The 21,712-nt window shown below is 42.3% G+C and overlaps 2 protein-coding genes across 8 annotated transcripts in view; both read right to left on the reverse strand.

Moving 5' to 3' along the window:
* Positions 1-216: 216 nt before the first annotated feature.
* LOC139414271 (src-like-adapter 2) lies at positions 217-4,866 on the reverse strand. Of its 2 annotated transcripts, none has more exons than XM_071162173.1 (8): positions 4,635-4,866; positions 4,233-4,352; positions 4,031-4,130; positions 2,992-3,078; positions 2,578-2,681; positions 2,261-2,413; positions 1,979-2,108; positions 217-1,774 (listed from the first exon to the last, which is right to left on the reverse strand). In XM_071162173.1, the coding sequence occupies exons 2-8, from the start codon at positions 4,303-4,305 to the stop codon at positions 1,639-1,641; spliced, it is 783 nt and encodes a 260-aa protein (XP_071018274.1). In that variant the 5' UTR covers positions 4,306-4,352; positions 4,635-4,866; the 3' UTR covers positions 217-1,638. The 2 variants fall into 2 exon arrangements, with proteins under 2 accessions (XP_071018274.1, XP_071018273.1); XM_071162172.1 differs by having other exon boundaries at positions 1,514-1,774; positions 4,233-4,345; positions 4,635-4,703.
* Positions 4,867-6,127: 1,261 nt separating this feature from the next.
* LOC139413375 (protein NDRG3-like) overlaps positions 6,128-21,712 on the reverse strand; it is a 63,554-nt gene continuing 47,969 nt past the window's right edge. For 2 of the 6 annotated variants that reach the window (XM_071160670.1, XM_071160671.1), the window contains 13 exons: positions 19,872-19,977; positions 19,187-19,370; positions 19,022-19,082; positions 18,283-18,369; positions 11,091-11,147; positions 10,821-10,924; positions 10,639-10,704; positions 10,488-10,539; positions 10,279-10,326; positions 10,145-10,180; positions 9,989-10,040; positions 9,559-9,584; positions 6,128-7,504 (listed from right to left, as the gene is read on the reverse strand). In XM_071160670.1, the coding sequence (XP_071016771.1) occupies positions 9,562-9,584; positions 9,989-10,040; positions 10,145-10,180; positions 10,279-10,326; positions 10,488-10,539; positions 10,639-10,704; positions 10,821-10,924; positions 11,091-11,147; positions 18,283-18,369; positions 19,022-19,082; positions 19,187-19,370; positions 19,872-19,977 (876 nt within the window). In that variant the 3' untranslated portion in view covers positions 6,128-7,504; positions 9,559-9,561. Of the gene's footprint in view, positions 7,505-8,073; positions 8,113-9,558; positions 9,585-9,988; positions 10,041-10,144; positions 10,181-10,278; positions 10,327-10,487; positions 10,540-10,638; positions 10,705-10,820; positions 10,925-11,090; positions 11,148-18,282; positions 18,370-19,021; positions 19,083-19,186; positions 19,371-19,871; positions 19,978-21,712 lie in introns of all 6 variants that reach the window. The other 4 variants (XM_071160666.1, XM_071160668.1, XM_071160667.1 and 1 more) reach the window with 2 other exon arrangements.

The following is a 21,712-nucleotide window of genomic DNA, read 5'->3' on the forward strand; positions in this document are numbered from 1 at the left end:
GTTCTGTGGATTTAGCGAGCTATGGTTGATACAAAATATTCCCATGTATCTAGCGGCATCTAGTGGTAGGACTTGAAAATGGTTTTGACATGAGATGCTTTCTCTTTGTGGGCCAGATGTGAGAAAACTACAGCATCCATTGTCTTGTATGTTTTGACGATCTTGTTTTTATAATTAAGAGGTTGGCCATGATAAGAAACCAATGAAACAAAACAGTCACTCAGAACTATTTATTTATTACTCATTATCACCCACATTCTGGTAAAAACGTCTGAGTTAGTTTCAAGTTAAACGGGGATGTGTGAAATATACTCCTCAGCCTTAAGTGTCTTCATTTGCGCTAGCTAGTTTTCGCATGGCATCCGAGTGGAAAGATGCTTCAGGAGGGTGGTCACGTGTGCTAGCAAGGCAGAAGTCCCGAGTTCGCGCCAGGTATGGGCCGAATCAGGAGGAATCGATTCTTGTTATGCAAGCAGCGTGACGTCCTTTACTCAGACATGGCATTTCATTCATACAAACAGATTGCATATGAAACTACAAATGGGTTCTCCCTTTAGTCCAGATACAACATTATTGTATTTCAGTGATCTTCCTTCTTTGGTTCAAAATAGACCAATACATAGGTGTTTCTGTGTGGACAAGCAGTATGAAACCTTCCATGAGCTGAAAGGAAGTGCTCCTCCTCACATCATAAGACCTCTGAGTTCCATCCAATGTATATAAACCCTGGATTGCTGATACTATGTATTGGCCAATAAGAGCCTTTAAAGTAACTGGTCGGCCATATTGTCACTCCCCAGAAGGAGCAGTTTCCCAAACTCGGTCTTGGACCCCCCCTGGGTGAAGCTTTTTAATTTTTTTGCCCTAGCACTAGACAGCTGATTCAAATAACCAACTCATCATCAAACTTTGGGTTTTTAATCAGCTGTGTAGTGACAGGGGGGGGGGGGGGGGGGCCGAGTTTGAGAAACCCTGCTCCATAGGAATGAATGGAATTCTACAGTATTTCAATTAAATATTTCAAAGACACAATTACACATATTTAAGTATTTGTTGTTGTAGTGGGGACAGTAACATTAGTACTTTCAACAAGTTATACTTTAAGAAAGTATGTTTTTATATATATTTGTATTTAAATGTTAATGTTTAGCTCACATCATACAATTTAATAGTATGCATTAAGGTGTCCGTAATAGAACAAATATGGCAAAAATGAATGTAGACATTAATACATGCATTTCTATAACTTCCAAAATATTTTTTGCAAGGGTGGGGGAGTGACAAGATGGAGATGCACCCCCTGTCAGTCATCTAGTGTATATATATATATGTATATATAAATCATAGGTTTCACCTTGTGAAATGTGCTCTTGAGAACAAGAACCAGTAGCATTAGAAGTGCCAAGTAACACGGCTCCATGTGGCTACCTGAACCCAAACCCACATTTTAACATCAAGACATTAATTGTGCTTGTAGTTTTCATTGTGGTTGTAAATGGTAGGGTTACTTCTTTTTAACTTCCTCTATGCTTTTGTTTAGGTCACCCTTTCTGGCCTAGTACCGTTGGGCCGGGGCAGCGGTAGCGGCAGACCAGACAGTATTATGTATTATTATTTTACTCTCAGTCTTCCCTCTCATCAGGTATCCCAGTGTTTGCCACAGTCCTGGCAGCTGGCCTCTGTCATGTAGAGGTATGAGCTCATGGCCTCCCTCAGCCCCTTGCTCACCAGAGAGTCCTCTGAATCCACTCTGCCCTTACTGAAGATCAATGAGCTGGGAAGACAAGAGGCAGGCACAGGGAATGTGATATACCTACCACCAGTATATGCATCATCTTACAATGTGAATTACAATGCAGTTAATTGCATAGCTATAGCATGACACATCATATCATATTGACAAATAGTCAAATAAGTAGTGTGTAGGTCACTCGGGACACAAAATATGGTAGATGGAGGATTTAGGAATGTGCCCCACCTGTCTACGTCCTTCCAGTTGAGGGTGGGCCTCCTGATAGCTTTGGGGTACGGTCTAGTCATAGTAGTATTGTTTGAGCCTTGGATGATGCAAGGGTCCCTCAGTAAACAGCACAACCCATCTGCTGACTCTGTGGATAGACATGTTTCCAAATGTTTAGAACATTCTCTACCCAAACAACACATTACAGTAGTACCATACAGTCCACTCTCTTTGCATACCAGAGTAAGAACTGTGCTGTAATAATAATGCATTTGAGCCCGTCGATGGGCTTGTACCCACCAGAGTAGTGTTCCACCAATTGGCCCAGGGTGTAGAAGGTGAGGCTGGGGGAGATGTAGAACCAGCCGTTTTGGAGGCGACGGATGCGGTAGTGTTTCACTGTGCCCATGTACGAGGAGTCGGTCCTCCCAAGGACTGAGAGCGAATAGCTGTCTGTGACCAAAAGTAACACAATACTCTTGTCACGCCACAGCAATGAAACAGTGCACAAGTCCTAGGCTAGTTGTTGTGCTTATAGCAAACTTTTAAAAACTTGACATAACATTCAGTAAAATGAATTTAATTAAACAAGCCCTAAGCCATGAACATGGACTCACCTGTGTTTGTCTGACTCTGTCGTATCAGGAAAGCCCCTGTGTAATTGTGTGGCATCAGCAGCAGCTCCTCTGCATTTAACCTGCTGATGCCATTATACTGCCACCTGATTAAAGATGGATGAGAAATATCAAATATTCACTATCAGAAGACAAATAAGATAGTACATAATATTTTTTCACTCCTCTCCACCCTGCGAGGAAACTCCACTGGAACTACTGGTGCCATCATCCCCCACTGGGGGAGGAGTGACATAATTAGGACATTGATGATGTCATTCAGAGCGAGAGAACATCTACAGTATTGCTCTTTCAAATTGATGCATTCCAATTCCCACCCTCTAGTGACATTCACTGATGTGTAAACAGCTGTGACAGTCAGAAGTAAAACTTGAGAATAAGTAGTAGGTATCTTACCTGTTTATTACTTTGGCAGTGTAGTGGCTGGGGATGTAACTCTCATTGCCTGTTGTTGTGGATCGCACCATCCAAAAATCCCCATCACTGCAAATAAAGAGGTCAGTCAGTGCATTCAACTAAACTATCACAAACTACCACATACAGTAGGGTCAGAAATTATTGACGTCATTGATAAAGATGACCAAAAAGGACTGTATAAAATAAATAAATACTGAGCTATATTGTATACTCCAAAAAGTTGGGAAATTATATTATTGTATACTAATACAATTGCTCTTGTTCAACAAGTATTACATAATTTTCTCAAAAAGGTAGGGTTAAAAATGATTGACACCCCTGTTTTTAATACCTTTAGAGGATAACAGTACTGAGACTTTTTCTAAAATATTTTATGAGCAGGAGAACACATTGGGAGACATTTTGGACCATTCCTCCATACAGAATCTTTCCAGATTCTTGATATCCTTAATCTGTGTTTATGGAATGCCCTCTTCAATTCAAATCTCTTCAATTCAAACCACGGGTTTTCAATGGGTTTCAAGTCCAGAGACTGAGATGGCCATTGCAAAATGTTGATTTTGTGGCCAATTAACAAATTCTTTGTGGATTTTCATGTATTTTTGGGGCTATTGTTTTGCTGGAAGACCCACTTGCAGTATCAGCCTCCTGGCAGATGCAACCAGGTTTTCGGGCTAAAATGTACTGGGTAAAGTTCATGATGCCGTTGACCTTAACAAGGTCCCCAGGACCAGCGGAAGTAAAATAGCTCCACAACATTAAAGATCCACCACCATATTTCACAGTAGGTACGGGGTTATTTTCTGCTTATGCATTCTCATTTCGACACAAACAAACACCGCTCTGAGCAATTGTATTATTCTAAAATAATATAATTTTTAAAAAATTGTTGCAGAAAATATCAATCCTTATTTGAATACTTTATTTGATGCAGTCATTTTTACTCATCTTTATCATGGGTGTCAATAATTTCAGACACCACTGTATATGAACAGCTCCATGCGTGTATGCCACTTACTCTGACAACACAGTGAGCCTCTCCCCCATGCGGATGCTGGATTCCAAGGGATCTTGGGAGGGGAAGTCATAAAGGGACACCACCATGGGCCTGTTATTGTCTAAAAAGGAAGAATGGTTTTAATAGTTGCAATCAGCATTCACGCTGGCTGGTTGATGATTTCAGATTAGGTTAACAAAGGAAACTGGGCGTTTAGTATTACCTGACATTGCAGGTTCAGTTGGATTCTCAAGGGTTGGCATACTGGATCGAACTTTGACGGGGCAATTCCCCATGACCAGCTGTTCTCTAGCTACAGTATATGTCTGTATGGCTCTATAGGCTGAGAGACAGAAAGAAGTGTAGTGTCATTTATCTTCTCTTGTCATATGTCAAGCTAAAACAAGATGGCACAGGAAGAGAAATAACCACAACCAGAATTTCCTCAACCTGACGTTTCCATTAAAAAAATATACATATTCATTACTATCTAAACATGAACTCTGGAGAAATAAAAGAGTTGGGTGCACTGTACGATACACAGGCCTTAGAACAGTATACTTACCAGTGGGATAACTTGTAATTATTGTAAATGCAATACAAGGTGCTTCCATAGTATGCTCACCTTATTGAAAGAGAATATGTCTCACTCCTCTGCTCTGTTGCTCAATTCCATTTACGCAGATGTGTCCAAAGGGTAGATAGAAACAAGACAGAGGCTCACTGGATGAGGACTGGTTTTTATGTCTCTAGTAGCTTCCTGTGACGCCAAAGCATCTGACATCCTCCTGACACAAAGCAATGTGTGGGTGTGCGTATGGAGGGTTGACATTTGATATGTCAATAACATTTTATTTCTGCATAGGTGCACAAAAAACACAAGATCAATATTCTGCTTAAAATTACAAACTACTTTTTTTCCAGGATTGTAGCAATCAGCATGTATTTAGTATAGGCCTACTAAATACAGTGCCTTCGGAAAGTATTCAGAACCCTTGACTTTTTCCACATTAGGCTAGGTTACAGCCTTATTCTTAAATTGGTAAAAAAAAAAAAAAATCCCTCATCAATCTACACACAATACCCCATGATGACAAAGCAAAAACAGGTTTTTAGACAATTGCAGACCACGTGTAACTACGCCAGCCCAGGACATACACATCCGGCTTCTTCACCTGCGGGATCGTCTGAGACCAGCCAGCCGATGAAACTGAGGAGTATTTCTGTCCATAATAAAGCCCTTTTTGTGTGGAAAAACTCATTCTGATTGGCTAGGCCTGCCTCGCAAGTGGGCCTCTGCCCAGTCAAGTGAAATCCATAGATTAGGGCCTAATGAATTTATTTCAATTGACTGATATCCTTATATGAACTGTAACTCGGTAAAATCGTTGAAATTGTTGCGTTTATATTTTTGTTCAGTATAAATGACATATTTCTGTATTTAATTTTCAATAGATTTGCTAAATGTTTCACTTTGTCATTACGGAGTATTGTGTGTGGATTGGTGAGAGAACTAAATACATATAATCAATTTTAAATTCAGGCTGTATCACAACAAAATGTGGAATAAATCAAATGGGAATTAATACTTTCCATATAGACTGTTGGTCATCAGATAGGAGGAGAGGATCTGACTCACGAAGGATGATAATCTATTTTGCCTTGACCTATAGCCAACTGATTAAGACCTGATGCACTCAGATGGAACGTCTTGGTGAGACGCAGAAATCAGATGTACTATATATGTTTGCACTCTCAGTGGTTAGCTGAAATGGAAAAGCAAACTTCAGAGAACCTTATCTGAGCTAGGGCATAGCTGACCGTTCTACTTTATTTTTAGAGCAAGCTAAAAATAGCCTGCCCTCACCGTTTACATGCAGTTTGAGGTCAACCGATGTAAGAGTGAGAGAAAAAGCTCACATATGCGGTTGGAAACTATTGACCATATTCCTTTAAGTCTTCTGCCAAGACAAAGCTGAAAGGTGTCAACTATTTTAGTCTGAAATGCAGAACATTGATTATTTTTCTCAAACCTTTGCAATTGTTTGATAGATTTGCTGGCGTATGTGTTTGTGTGCGCAGTGGAAACACTTGAAGATATGACCACAAACCAAGGGCCCATTTTACATCTTCTAGCTTTATTTAGTAGTTTAGTAGTATAAATGAGTTGTATTGGCAGACCGTGATAAGCACCACTGGGCCCTGCAGTGAAGACTGAACACATTTCCACATTATAACAGGCTTGTTAAGTTGTTATTCATTGTGTATGTCTACTCAAGCGATGAGTGAACGGACTATAAAAACAAAAATGTAAAACATAAAAAGACGACATCAATTACAAAATAAACATTTTTAACACACAGATGAAAGGAGAAGTGATTGAATCTAGACAATCACATTGGCCCACGGTTCTTTCCCATTGAATTTCTCTACATTTTTGCATATTCCTAAAAAGCAAGTATAATGTTCTAGAACAACCAAAACACAGTGCATTCATTCTGTCATTTGGGCCAGTATAACCTGCCATATGGAAAACAACACAATGCAGAGAAATGTACAGGAAGTCATGAATCTTGTGTTTGCACCCAGCATGAGTGATCAATCTACAGTGTGAATGGAGTGACTCGGCAGAGCAGAGCAGTGCAGTAAGGTACAGTACAGGAAAACACATCTACACTATGCCACACAATCAAAGGAGGCGTGTGTTCACAGTTCACAACATTAAAAAATATGTGTCTAAATGTGTGCAATGAATGAAGGTTTTAAGTGTAAATGTGTTCTAGATCATAGTATAAGAGAAGGAAGAGGAATGTGTGTTTGGACTACAGCGGATGTGAGAGATGGGACTCTTCAACCCCTCCTGTGCTGAGGAACCGATCCTATACACACAGACACATGGGGAAAAAATAACAGATGTGAAAGGCAACAATCGGAACAAAGGAGGGACATACAGTAATTGAAACCGGGAGAACAAGTCTCGAGATTCACTTGCACAAGACACATGCATACATATGAAATGATGAGAAACAGTTGGGTGGGGGATCGTACCATCTAGACCCTTGGAGTATACAGTATATCTGATTCATCCTTTATTTTGTCCCCTCAGCTTGTGGCTCGAAGTTTGACATGTATACAGTATTATATTTAATCTTCATTTGTATATATATTCTCATATTTATCACACAATTCATCACTGAACACCCTGGCATTGAGTAGCTTCGGAGCAGGGTAGGAGAGACTGGGAGACATAAGTTACTGGAGGAAGAGAGGGCCACCGGTGAGGGCGGCTACCCTATGTGGAGTGAGGGAGAGATGGGACGATTTAGCAGGAGACCTCCATGGTCTGGGGCCCAGGCTGGTTGTCCAGGCCCCCAGTGGTGTTGGCTCTCTCCAGCAGGCTGTTGAGGTTGCGGCTGCGGATGCTGTCCATGGAGGTGATGCTGGAGGAGGAGGTGGTGCGGGATCGGACCAGACGACTCATTCCAGCCGTGGGCACTACGACACAACACAGGAGTGTTAACATGCCAGTCGCAATGTAGAGCACTTCATGCAACGCAGGAAGCATTATGATGTGTTCCCTCTGTTAGGGAATCACATCAAGAAATCATACAAATACTGCAGACATTCACCATGCAGACAAATCTGAGGAAATAAAGGGACCAATTTTTTTTTTAAGACTTCAGTACCAGACACAACTACACTATGCAAGCCAAAGACTCTGACAAGCATGTCTTGTAAAAAAGGCAATACAATAATAGCATAAAGCACTGAAAGAAATTGATAAAGGGAAAATGAAGCAAAACTAGCACCATGTGCAACAATAGTAAAGAATCTAACATAAGTTTCATGCTTAAAGGAGCCACATTACCACTTAAACAAATGTCAAAGTATGCAGACGGTTCTCCACTTAATTGAACAATACAGATGACCGAAATGACCAATAATATGACGTTAAACGGACTTTCTGAGCATACACTGACATTCATGAAATGTGTGTTAGGTTGAATGGAGGCTGGTATTTGGCCAACAGGTCTAAAACTGCTACTGCTTTAACACCTGGGTACCTGATTCGTTGCTCAGGTGACTGAGAAGAATGTAGGGAACTGTTAGCATTGATGGAGGGAGGAAAGGATTGAAAAAAGAAGAAAGGAGAGCGTATTGGACGGGAATAAGGTTTATGAAGGTTGAGGTAATGAATAGAAGTCATTTTGAAGGAAAAGACAACTGCTGTATACAAGAGAGACAACCCCCCCCCCCCCCCCCCCAAAAAAAAAACAATGTGTTCTTCCTGTCTGATTCTGGGGTAAGGCAGAGACAGAGATATCCCAAACGAGACAAAGCAGAATTTTGGCCAATACTCAACGGGCCCTTACAGCAAAACAACACCAACACTGTGACGAGAGTGTACCCTCATACATCTGTCAACGTGGTTTACATGGTGCTGCACTGGGATCGTGACGAGATGCGTTAATGTCATGGTATAGAGTCATGGCATAGAGTCCATACCCTATCGAGAAAAAAAAGTATTTATTTCATAATGGGAAGATTTATTTTCATTCAGCCACACTTCATAATAGGAGGATATTCTTGCAGCCTCTCCAACAAAGTAGCTGTAATTTAAATGGTTTGAAGTAGCTAGTTACATCAACAACTGTGTCAACTGATCTGTCTTTTTAATACAAGCCTAAAATGTGATACCATCTCTTTCAATGTGTGTCGGGTGATTTTAGCTATTTCACTACTTAGTTTTAGGATTATTGAGATGACTTACGAATTTATATTTGATATTATGTGCTTATTTCTGTGCATCTATGTCTCTGCAACGCTCTCGCTGTCGAAGAAAACAGACTTGAAACGTAAAACTATGCTGCTTCAAACTAACTTCGCTTCGCTGACGTTTCAGCCTCTGCGTGCAGTAGAACATATCTCATAGATGACTATGAGAAGAGGCTTTAATCAACTCTAATCTGACAGTGAAATGTCCTAATCTAATCATCAATCAAATGTTTTTATAAAGCCCTTTCACATCAGCAGATGTCACAAAATGCTTCTACAGAAACCCAGCCTAAAACCCCAAACAGCAAGCAATGCAGGCGCAGAAGCACAACGGCTAGGAAAAACTCCCTAGAAAGGCGGGAACCTAGGAATAAACCTAGAGAGAAACCAGGCTCTGAGGGGTGGCCAGTCCTCTTCTGGCTGTGCCTCTGCAGGGAGTGACTCTGTGCTGCATGGCCTTTACCTCCACTCTGCAATTCTCCTCTCACACAGTGACACCTGGGGCTGCATGCAACACTCCCACTGAGGAGGACTGGGGGAGGAAACAGAAGAGCCTAGTACCATATAAATGCTGTGCTGGTGAAAGGTGAGAGGTGAAAACAGAGAAGCCTTTGCTTTGTGTCACAGGAAGAGCTGCATCTTAAACAATTTGGTTAGAAAACAAAAACACACAAGGCAAGAGAGTCTCTCCCACGCAGAATTGAACAGGAAGTCAATTGCTGTTCAGAACATCTTTGTTGCTCGTCATTCATGCTACAAGCACTGTTTCTCACCTACTAAGAACTGAGGCTAGTCAACACTGCAAAGATGAAAGAGGAAATGACGTTAGCTGTGAGGCGTGAGGAGCGGCCTCCTCCGTGACCAGTGTGACAAAAAGAGGGTCCTTTCAGACACAACTGGCTGCACTCCAAACCCAGGAGGGGGTCTGGCAAAGGCTCATGGGAAACCGTGATGAAAACAATACTCATTGCAGCAACAGTTGTTATTTTGCTCACGTCAACAGGAAATACGTTCAGAACACATATGTTAACCACAAAGACGTACAACAGCTTGTTAGTGGATAATCAATACTCAAGAGTCAAATTCCAAGGTAAGCAAACAGTTACCAGTGGCCAGAGACATTATTTATTTTTTAAGTATGCTAGAAAGGAGTGGTTATTTAAATCACACATTTATAAAGAAAAGTAAGAGTTGTGTACTTACTATAACCCATACCCTGAACAAAGTACTTGAAGGCCTCTGCCAGTTTCCCAGGCTATTGAGGAGACGACAGTAAGTTAGTTATCAATGTAAATAAAAAATGACATAAAAAACACACACAAGGATATAATAACAGCATTTCAGAAGCTCAAACCTCACCTGCACAACCTGAGGCAAGCCTCCACAATCAGCCATCTACAGAGAGAGAGAGAACCTTTGAGTCACTACACATGCAATAGCTTAGCATCAAATTTCTATGCATGACACACACAGGATGTCCTGCTTCACCTCACCTTAAACAGTGTAGTCTTCGTTGGATTTAACCTGGAATTGCACTCCACCTGAAACAAGGTTAAAGAGTGTTAGTGGACAAAACTTAATCTCATAAAGGAACTGATTTTCAACATTTAGTTCCATCATCCTACTATATATACACACAAGCATGTAGAAGCGAACGATCCATAGTCAGAAGCTAAACAACAACCACCTTTAACTAACTCACCACTGCCTCCACTGCAGGAGATGTGTCTCCAACCACCAACAGAGAAGGGCACCTGGGGGGGAAGAGAGTAGTTTCCATAAGCGCTGTGAGTTACAACAGGTCCGCTTGAGCATACTGTTGAAAACACGTCAGTCCAAACTTTCAAACTCACGTCAGTGTGTTCACTGTCTCCTCATTCAGACCAATGACTGGCCTCTCGATTTCCAGATCCCGACGACTGAAAAAAAGAGAAAAAAAAAGGTTAAAGCCACACTTAGTAAGTCAGTAGTAAAGTCAGCGAGTACCTTGGGCAGGAGTGGATCCCTGCCCCATCTCCACTCCTGCCTAGCGTACCCGTTGTAGGAGGCACAGAAGAGGGCCAGGTTGTCCTGATTGATGTCCTGGGCGATGTGAAGGCGGTAGGTCTGGATCAGCTCTTGGTTGTCTGTTAGCTCATCCTAGAGGAACACACAAGGCATCAGTATGGCTATGTGTGTGGATGGTATCATGATGTCATCTTCGATCACTTTTATATAAAAATGTTTCAAACCAGGTTAGTTTTTTGAATATTATCAAAGGTAAACGGAACTCAAAGATGGGCAGGTGCCAACCCATCATACTCACAGTGCTGAAGTGGTGAGCCATCACTGTGTCCACGATGTTACTGGTCCATCCAGAGAGCTGAAGAGAAAAAAAACAGGACAAGGTCTAAGTAATACATAGCTAGGACTGTGGCAGTCAAGACATTTTGTCAGACGGTTATTGTCATGAAAAAAAGTCTGCCGGTCTCACGGTAATGAACCGTTAATTAACATAAACATTTAGCATGTACTACTTGTACTACCTGTTCACCCACGACTGCATGGATCCAACACCATCATTAAGTTTTCTGACGACACAACAGTGGTAGGCCTGATCACCGACAATGATGAGACAGATTATAGGGAGGAGGTTAGAGATTTGGCAGTGTGGTGCCAGGACAACAACTTCTCACTCAATGTGAGTAAGACAAAGGAGCTGATTGTGGACTACAGGAAAAGGCGGGCCGAACAGGCATTAACATTGACGGGGCTGTAGTCGAGTTTCAAGTTCCTTTGTGTCCACATCACCAACAAACTATCATGGTCCAAACATACCAAGACAGTTGTGAAGAGGGCACAATAACACCCTTCCCCCCTCAGGAGACTGAAAAGATTTGGCATGGGTCGCCAGATCCTCAAAAAGTTCTACAGCTGCACCATTGAGAGCATCCTGGCTGGTTGCATCACTGCCTGGTATGGCAACTGCTCAGCATCCGACCGTAAGGCACTACAGAGGGTAGTGCGTACAGCCAAGTACATCACTGGGGCCAAGCTTCCTGACATCCAGGACCTATATACTAGGCGGTGTCAAAAAATTGTTAAAGATCCAGTCACCCAAGTCATAGACTGTTCTCCCTTCCACCGCACGGCAAGTGTGGGACCAAAAGGCTCCTTAACAGCTTCTACCCCCAAGCCATATGACTGCTGAACAATTAATAAAATGTAACCCCCCCCATTTGTTTTTTACACTGCTGCTACTTATCTATGCATAGTCACTTCACCCCTACCTACATGTACAAATTACCTCGACTAACCTGCACCCCCGCACATTGACTCGGTATCGGTACCCCCTGTATATAGCCTCGTTATTGTTATTGCGTTGATTTTAATAATTTTTTACTTTAGTTTATTTGGTAAATATTTCTTGAACTGCACTGTTGGTTAAGGGCTTGTAAGTAAGCATTTCACGGTAAGGTATACCTGTTGTATTTGGCGCAGGTGACAACTAAAGTTTGATTTGATTTAACTTTGTTACTGTACCCAAGAAAGCAATGGTAACTGAACTCAATGACTATCACCCGTAGCACTCACTTGTCATCATGAAGTGCTTTCAGAGGCTAGTTAAGGATCATATCAGCTCTACCTTACCTGACACCCTAGAGCCACTTCAAATTGCATACTGCCCCAATAGACCCAGAGACAGTGCAAACGCCATCGCACTGCACATTGGCCTATTCCATCTGTACAAGAGGAATACCAATGTAAGAATGCTGTTCATTGAATACAGCTCAGCCTTCAACACCATAGTACCCTCCAAGCTAATCATTAAGCTTGAGGCCCTGGGTCTCAACCCCGCCATGTGCAATTGGGTCCTGGACTTTCTGACGGGCCGCCCCCAGGTGATGAAGGTAGGAAAAAACATCTCCACTTCGCTGATCCTCAACACTGGGGCCCCCCAAGGGTGCGTGCTCAACCCCCTCCTGTACTCCAGGTTCACCCATGAGTGCGAGGCAACGCAGGTCTCCAACTCAATCATAAGTTTGCAGTTGACACAACAGTAGTAGGCCTGATTACCAACAATGACGAGGCAGCCTACAGTGATGAGGTGAGGGCCCTGGCGACGTGGTCCCAGGAAAATAACCTCTCCATCAATGTCAACAAAATGAAGCACGCTCCAATCCACATCGATGGGACCGCAGTGGAGAAGGTGAAAAGCGTCAAGTTCCTCGGCATACACATTTTCTGGGGCGGCAGGGTAGCCTAGTGGTTAGAGCATTGGACTAGTAACCGGAAGGTTGCAAGGCAGTTAACCCACTGTTCCTAGGCTGTCATTGAAATAAGAATTTGTTCTTAACTGACTTGCCTGGTTAAATAAAGGTAAAAAATAAATAAAAATGACTGACCATCTGAAATGGTCCACCCACACAGACAGTGTGGGGAAGAAGGCGCAACAGCGCCTCTTCAACCTCAGTAGGATGAAGAAATTTGGCTTGGCCCCTAAGACCCTCACAGACTTTTACAGATGCACAATTGAGAGCATCCTGTCAGGCTGTGCCCCGCAACCGCAGGGCTCTCCAGAGGGTGGTGCAGTCTGCACAACGCACCACCGGGGGCAAACTGTCTGCCCTCCAGGACACCTTCAGCACCCGATGTCACAGGAAGGCCAAAAAGATCATCAAGGACAACAACCACCCGAGCCACTGCCTGTTCACCCCACTACCATCCAGAAGGCAAGGTCAGTACAGGTGCATCAAAGCTGGGACAGAGAGACTGGAAAACAGCTTATATCTCAAGGCCATCAGACTGTTAAATAGCCATCACTAGCTGGCTACCACCCGGTTACTCAACTCTGCACCTTAGAGGCTGCTGCTCCATATACATAGACATGGAATCACTGGTTACTTTAATAATGGAACACTAGTCACTTTAATGTTTACATACTGCTTTACTTATTTCATATGTATATACTGTATTCTATTCTACTGTATTTTAGTCAATGCCACTCCAACATTGCTCGTCCTAATATTTAAACATTTCTTAATTTCATTCTTTTACTTTAGATTTGTGTGTATTGTTGTGCATTATTGTTAGATACTACTACGCTGTTGGAGCTAGGAACACAAGCATTTTGCTCCACCCTGCTAAATATGTGTATTTGATTTGATGCCAAATCATATATTTGTATGATTTTATAGTAAGAAGTATATAATTTAACTTAAATAGAAAGGATATTTTTCCCATTCTAGAGCGAAGTTGCTTTGTTGAGCGCAAAAGTGATCATTTGAAACAGGCCCTATTTGCTAGATTTAGAGCTATGTGGCAACTTTAGTTGTGAATGATACAAACCTTAGAATGTCTTAGAAATCAAAACATATATGGGATGCATGATGCGACTATAGGCTTTGATGATTTGAGAAAGTCAAGTTCCTTGCCTCAGGCTGCACTGCTGTTCTCTCATCAAGTGATCATATTTTCACCCATCAAAAAATGTGTAATCTGTATGCACTCGAATAGCGAATGAAGGCTGTGCGCTTTCCCGGAGGTCTGTTTTCAATGATTCCGGATAGGCTACTTCTATTTTATAGCGGAGCTGTGCTTAATATGAGCAGCTGAGAAATAAATACACTTACAGTGCCTTGCGAAAGTATTCGGCCCCCTTGAACTTTGCGACCTTTTGCCACATTTCAGGCTTCAAACATAAAGATATAAAACTGTATTTTTTTGTGAAGAATCAACAACAAGTGGGACACAATCATGAAGTGGAACGACATTTATTGGATATTTCAAACTTTTTTAACAAATCAAAAACTGAAAAATTGGGCGTGCAAAATTATTCAGCCCCCTTAATTGCATCTCTAGGGGCGCTATTTCATTTTTGGATAAAAAACGTTCCCGTTTTAAGCGCGATATTTTGTCATGAAAAGATGCTTCAGAAGTTTCAGAATCTGCAAAGATTTTGTCTGTAAGTGCCCCAGAACTCATTCTACAGGCGAAACCAAGATGAAACGTCAAACAGGAAATGAGCAGAATTTCTGAAGCTCTGTTTTCTAATGTCTCCTTATATGGCTGTGAATGCGACAGGAATAAGCTTAGACCTTCTGCCGTTTCCCCAAGATGTCGGCAGCATTGTGACGTATTTGTAGGCATATCATTGGAAGATTGACCATAAGAGACTACATTTTCCAAGTGTCCGCCTGGTGTCCTGCGTCGAAACTGGTGCGCAAAGCCAGGTGCAAGTATTTTTCCATTTGATTGAGAGGAGAAACCATGCTTCCACGAACGATATATCATCGAAGAGATATGTGAAAAACACCTTGAGGATTGATTCTAAACAAAGTTTGCCATGTTTTCAGTCGATATTATGGAGTTAATTTGGAAAAAAGTTCGCGTTTTGAGGACTGAATTTTTGGGTTTTTTTAGTAGCCAAATGTGATGTACAAAACAGAGCTATTTCTAATACACAAAGAATCTTTTTGGAAAAACTGAGCATTTGCTATCTAACTGAGAGTCTCCTCATTGAAAACATCCGAAGTTCTTCAAAGGTAAATTATTTTATTTGAAGGGTTTTATGTTTTTGTTGAAATGTTGCGTGCTGGATGCTAACGCTAATGCTAACGCTAAATGCTACGCTAGCTAGCTACTTTTACACAAATGATTGTTTTCCTATGGTTGAGAAGCATATTTTGAAAATCTGAGATGACAGTGTTGTTTACAAAAGGCTAAGCTTGAGAGATGGCATATTTATTTCATTTCATTTGCGATTTTCATGAATAGTTAACGTTGCGTTATGGTAATGAGCTTGAGTCTGTATTCACGATCCCGGATCCGGGATGGGGAGATCAGAAAGGTTAAAGTTAATACTTTGTAGCGCCACCTTTTGCTGCGATTACAGCTGTAAGTCGCTTGGGGTATGTCTCTATCAGTTTTGCACATCGAGAGACTGACATTTTTTCCCATTCCTCCTTGCAAAACAGCTCGAGCTCAGTGAGGTTGGATGGAGAGCATTTGTGAACAGCAGTTTTCAGTTCTTTCCACAGATTCTCGATTGGATTCAGGTCTGGACTTTGACTTGGCCACCTGGATATTGGCCACCTGGATATGTTTATTTTTGAACCATTCCATTGTAGATTTTGCTTTATGTTTTGGATCATTGTCTTGTTGGAAGACAAATCTCCGTCCCAGTCTCAGGTCTTTAGCAGACTCCATCAGGTTTTCTTCCAGAATGGTCCTGTATTTGGCTCCATCCATCTTCCCATCAATTTTAACCATCTTCCCTGTCCCTGCTGAAGAAAAGCAGGCCCAAACCATGATGCTGCCACCACCATGTTTGACAGTGGGGATGGTGTGTTCAGCTGTGTTGCTTTTACGCCAAACATAACGTTTTGCATTGTTGCCAAAAAGTTCAATTTTGGTTTCATCTGACCAGAGCACCTTCTTCCACATGTTTGGTGTGTCTCCCAGGTGGCTTGTGGCAAACTTTAAACGACACTTTTTATGGATATCTTTAAGAAATGGCTTTCTTCTTGCCACTCTGCCATAAAGGCCAGATTTGTGCAATATACGACTGATTGTTGTCCTATGGACAGAGTCTCCCACCTCAGCTGTAGATCTCTGCAGTTCATCCAGAGTGATCATGGGCCTCTTGGCTGCATCTCTGATCAGTCTTCTCCTTGGATGAGCTGAAAGTTTAGAGGGACGGCCAGGTCTTGGTAGATTTGCAGTGGTCTGATACTCCTTCCATTTCAATATTATCGCTTGCACAGTGCTCCTTGGGATGTTTAAAGCTTGGGAAATCTTTTTGTATCCAAATCCGGCTTTAAACTTCTTCACAACAGTATCTCGGACCTGCCTGGTGTGTTCCTTGTTCTTCATGATGCTCTCTGCGCTTTTAACGGACCTCTGAGACTATCACAGTGCAGGTGCATTTATACGGAGACTTGATTACACACAGGTGGATTGTATTTATCATCATTAGTCATTTAGGTCAACATTGGATCATTCAGAGATCCTCACTGAACTTCTGGAGAGAGTTTGCTGCACTGAAAGTAAAGGGGCTGAATAATTTTGCACGCCCAATTTTTCAGTTTTTGATTTGTTAAAAAAGTTTGAAATATCCAATAAATGTTGTTCCACTTCATGATTGTGTCCCACTTGTTGTTGATTCTTCACAAAAAAATACAGTTTTATATCTTTATGTTTGAAGCCTGAAATGTGGCAAAAGGTCGCAAAGTTCAAGGGGGCCGAATACTTTCGCAAGGCACTGTATTTCACTCCATGCATCAACTACTGTTTGAGAAGAATGCTCTCACTGCGCGACAGGTGATATTCCGCCTAAATTCTGAATGCCATGGGCTCTCCAACCCTGTTCCTGCACCTACCAAGTGCTTAATTTCGGAAACCAAGTGAAATCTGTTATGGAAAATCAACAATAACATGTTTTCGCAACGAAACATATTTCACCCAATTAATTCTGAAAAAAAAAACTATTACTAGGCTATTCAAAATCAAATACAAATTCACTATAATTGTAGACTAACTGTTAGCCGCCCTGCACAAATCAATGAACCAACAGGATCGACTAGGGCTATACGTTCTCTCCCAGACTAGTGTATAGAAATTTTGGAGCATAGCATAAGGTAACCAGTCCATCCAGTATGAATAATAATAATACAGTCTACACTCAAAGGCGATTACTCAAATTTGTTTAATTTTGGAGTAGAGGCTAGAGCATTTATGTTTTTCTGCCATGGGTAATATGTGATACGCTGTGTATTGTATAATGGCACAATCATCATTTTTATTAAATGTATTTATTTTTTCAGGCTAGGGCTCATTAGCCTATGAGTATGCATAAGCTTTACTATTTGAAGGAATCACCTTAGAAAGCACTGTCCATTTAGTTGCATAAGGCTTTGAAACAACATCCACAACAACCATGTTTTCCACTTAGTTTCAACCTGCCGTTGAACTTCTTTCTTCAAATTGATCAGTAAGGTGAGTTTTAAAAGCATGATACTGTTTTGATGATAAGTGGCTGATGTGATTTTCAACCTGATGGTCGTTAGCGAGTTGGGTACTACCAAAACATGTCCAGAGTGCATAAAAGGAGATTATCTCAAGAGAACTGGGGGGCTCTCGAGTGGCACTGCGGTCTAAGGCACTGCATCTCAGTGCTAGAGGCGTCACTAAAGACCCTGGTTCGATCCCGGGCTGTATCACAACTGGCTCGGGAGTCCCATCGGGTGGCGCACAATTGGCCCAGCGTCGTCCGGGTTAGGGGAGGGTTTGGCCGGGGTAGGCAGTCATTGTAAAATAATAATTTATTCTTAACTGACTTGCCTAGCTAAATAAAGGTTAAATAAATGTATATATATATTTTTTAAATGGTCACATGGAATTTTATTGTCGTCATGACTCATGACTGCCGGTGTGACGGTAATATGGTCACTTCTAGGAGATCAAATGATCTATGTCTTGGTCTGTAAATACGGGTGATTGGTTTGAGGACTACTGACCTTGGAGGCAGCCCAGTCGATCCATCCCTCGGCACACGGATCCACGTTGATCAGAACCAGGCCCTCTACCAGAGCAGGGTTGTTCAGCTGCAGGCGAGAGGAACAACATATCAGCCCCCCAACACGAGGTGAAGCAGCATAGCATCATTCCAGTCTTCATACTTAGTATAGTAAGAAAGGAATGAAGATGATGATGAACATCTCAGGGAGATGTGGTGATTGGCGTCCAAACTGCATTCAGAATGCTACAAACATTTGTCATTTTCAAGAAAGGCCAGATGTATCAACAGAGGCGGCTGAGATGCTGGTTACCCGAAACTACATGTTAACATCAAATGCAACGACAGTTGTTACCAATCTAGCTACCTTGTTTCCATTTCACTCCAACCCCTAACTGGTGGAATTTGAAAATAAATGTTGAGCAGACCCCCAGAGAAACATCAAACACTGTGATTCCTAAATCCTCCAGACTATATATTTTCTCTCTCTCAGAAAGAAAAAGAACACAAGAGAGATGGCGAGTGAATAGCAAGGTGATTCACCCCCCCCCCCCCCCCCCCCTCGGAATGGCACGGTTTAAGAGGACTGGTGAAACGCTGCTGTGTGAGTTGGGTGTTCAGACTTTAGAGGAAGCTGTAATAGTCCACACAGAGATGAACTGAGCGAGACAGGTGATTTCGGGGAAAAAGAGAATAGACATTGGATGAGAGAGCTGTTGGCAAGTGTTAAGTAGACTTACTGCAAACCGGGATAGGATGTAGGCTCCTGCTCCCACGCCAATCCCAATCACACTGTTCACCCTGTGGACATCAGGAAATACATCACACTCTCAGCAACACCAACTTCCACTGGTTTATCCATCACAACCTGAACAAGCCAAGTGATCAATGTCCATGTCACTCACTTGAGCTGAGTCATAACCGAGGGCAGCATCTCAGACAGTTCGTCCATGGTCGGGTACTGGTACCCGGTGGGGAAGGGTGCTGCCGCCTCCTGCTGTCCGGGGGCGTCCACGTGGACCACAGCAAAGTGCTGCGTGATCTCCAGCATGTCCTCAAAGTTAAACAGCGTGTTGAAGCATGACTTATCTGCACAGAGAGGGGGACCAAAAGGATAGTAATGCAAACCCATTCATTAGATATGGAGAATTAGAATCTGGGTGGTTCGAGCCCTGAATGCTGATTGGCTGATAGCTGTGGTACATCAGACCATATACCATGGGTACGACAAAACATTTATTTTTACATCTTTAATTACGTTGGTAACCAGTTTATAATAGCAATAAGGCACCTCTGGGGTTTGTGATATTTGCCAATATACCACGGCTAAGGGCTGTGTTCAGGCATTCCCTGATGCGTCATGCCTAAGAACAGCTCTTAGCCGTGGTATATTGGCCATATACCACACCCCCACGTGCCTTATTGCTTAAGTAAACCTAGAAATAAGATACACAAGAATGGCACAAACCTATCATACATGAAACACAAATCCATGGCATAAACTTACAAGTAATACTTATAGAAGATATGTTACATGGTTATAAACACACTGTCTTAGATAATAGTATTACGGTTAATCTGCACACTCACGATTGAGGCCGATGTCATGGTAGGTGAGGATTACTGGCCGGTTGCCCTTGGGAACGCCCCTCATGGTCACATGGAGCACGCCATGCTGAGTCTCAATATCATGCTCCTGCAGCCAATCAGAGAGGAAAACAGACAGGTCAAGGCGTTGGTAGACAGATCTGAACAGTACGGAGGTAGGGAGGGAGCCACCGACATAGGGAGGGGCCAGACCGACATATGCCCAATTCCAAACGGACTCCTAGGCCCTTGAGTTTTTTTCTTATCTAATCTTTTTCAATCTACAACAAGTGCCTCAGGGTCTGTGTAGGGGGATCTGGAGTGGGTTGGATGTGGACATTTATGGATTCATATCCTAATTACAGCTTACTACATCATTCTTCAGATATGAGAATGACATAAAAAGCCAAACAAATTGACACCCCCAATACTGAGTGAGTCCTTATGATTGAATGCATACAGACTATACAGCTTCCTGTCTCCTTTCCAGAGCCCTCAGATGGGACGAGGAGGAGCAGAGAGTGTGCACTGGGCAGAGGATCAGATGGTTCTCTTGGAGATTTTAAAATGCACTCCACCCCAAAGTATTACGGTGCAAAAATCCAGAGTCATCGCCTCCATTGAAAGCTGCCACTGAAGGGAGGACTATTCAAATTCAGACTCAAACTGCCTTCATTTTTCTCCATGCCTCTCTCTGCACTAAATAGCTTCCTTTCTTAACAAGAGACTGAACCCTACAATTACACAGAGACAGAGACTAGAGCCATCTATAAAATGCTGAATTATTTTTTAGGATTCCAAGTCTGTGCATTAAGGTTTTCAGTGTAACCGAGTCAGATAATAATCTGGTTGACCAAGGCAAATTAGGCCCAAAAATATGACAGCAATAAACTGCCATCTTTCTGAGCTTCATCACATATCATGACTTGAAACAGGAAGTGATGCAATACACCAAGGACATAACAGCGTCATTCCCTGGTGTGCCTCCACACTTTCTAAAGACCGATCCTGTACCTCTCTAAATTCGTGACAGCAGTATCTGCTGACGTCACACACCATACAAGGACGGCATGACTTGGGACTGGGTATCTGAGCATGTTAGTGTATGAGTGTGAGCGAGTGTGTATAGGAGCATGAGGTCGTGGTGGTCACAGAGCTTGCCTAGTCTCAGGGCGCACTGGTCATGCAATAATTAAGAGAGAGCGAAAGGAGCCTCCTCTGCTCAGATGCAGGGCTGGGAACACTGCAGCAGGAACCATTTGAACATTTAAGAAATGAGAAGGGTGGAATTCAAAGTTCCTCTGGAGGAAGTGAAGGTTCAACCTACCGGTCAAGGACAAGGCAGTGGTATCCCTGTCTAAGATCTCAACCAAACATACCAGCCATTTCAATGCTTTAAAGTTCACTATAGTCAGATTAAGACTTCATTTAAATGCACGGAGGCAGGTACATGCATTAATCAACAGCCAGGCGCCCACAGAGTGGAGACAAAGACAAACACAGAACAGAAACACTCCCTTCTGTGTTGCTGCACGACCTGTTGTTATTAACAATGAAACACTCCCTTCTGTGTTGCTGCACGACCTGTTGTTATTAACAATGAAACACTCCCTTCTGTGTTGCTGCACGACCCGTTGTTATTAACAATGAAACACTCCCTTCTGTGTTGCTGCACGACCCATTGTTATTAACAATGAAACACTCCCTTCTGTGTTGCTGCACGACCCGTTGTTATTAACAATGAAACACTCCCTTCTGTGTTGCTGCACGACCTGTTGTTATTAACAATGAAACACTCCCTTCTGTGTTGCTGCACGACCTGTTGTTATTAACAATGAAACACT

The sequence above is a fragment of the Oncorhynchus clarkii genome, chromosome 7 (genome assembly GCF_045791955.1).
Source record: "Oncorhynchus clarkii lewisi isolate Uvic-CL-2024 chromosome 7, UVic_Ocla_1.0, whole genome shotgun sequence".
Taxonomy (NCBI): Eukaryota; Metazoa; Chordata; class Actinopteri; order Salmoniformes; family Salmonidae; genus Oncorhynchus; species Oncorhynchus clarkii.

Bases quoted from the DNA above. Each gene is read 5' to 3' on its own strand.
- LOC139414271 (XM_071162173.1), bottom strand. From the start codon at position 4,305: ATGGGGAATTGCCCCGTCAAAGTTCGATCCAGTATGCCAACCCTTGAG. The intron at 2,414-2,577 runs GTGAGTCCATGT...TTTTGGTCACAG, and splicing joins ACAGAGTCAGACAAACACAG to ACAGCTATTCGCTCTCAGTC. The intron at 1,775-1,978 runs GTGGGGCACATT...TTGTCTTCCCAG, and splicing joins AACTGGAAGGACGTAGACAG to CTCATTGATCTTCAGTAAGG.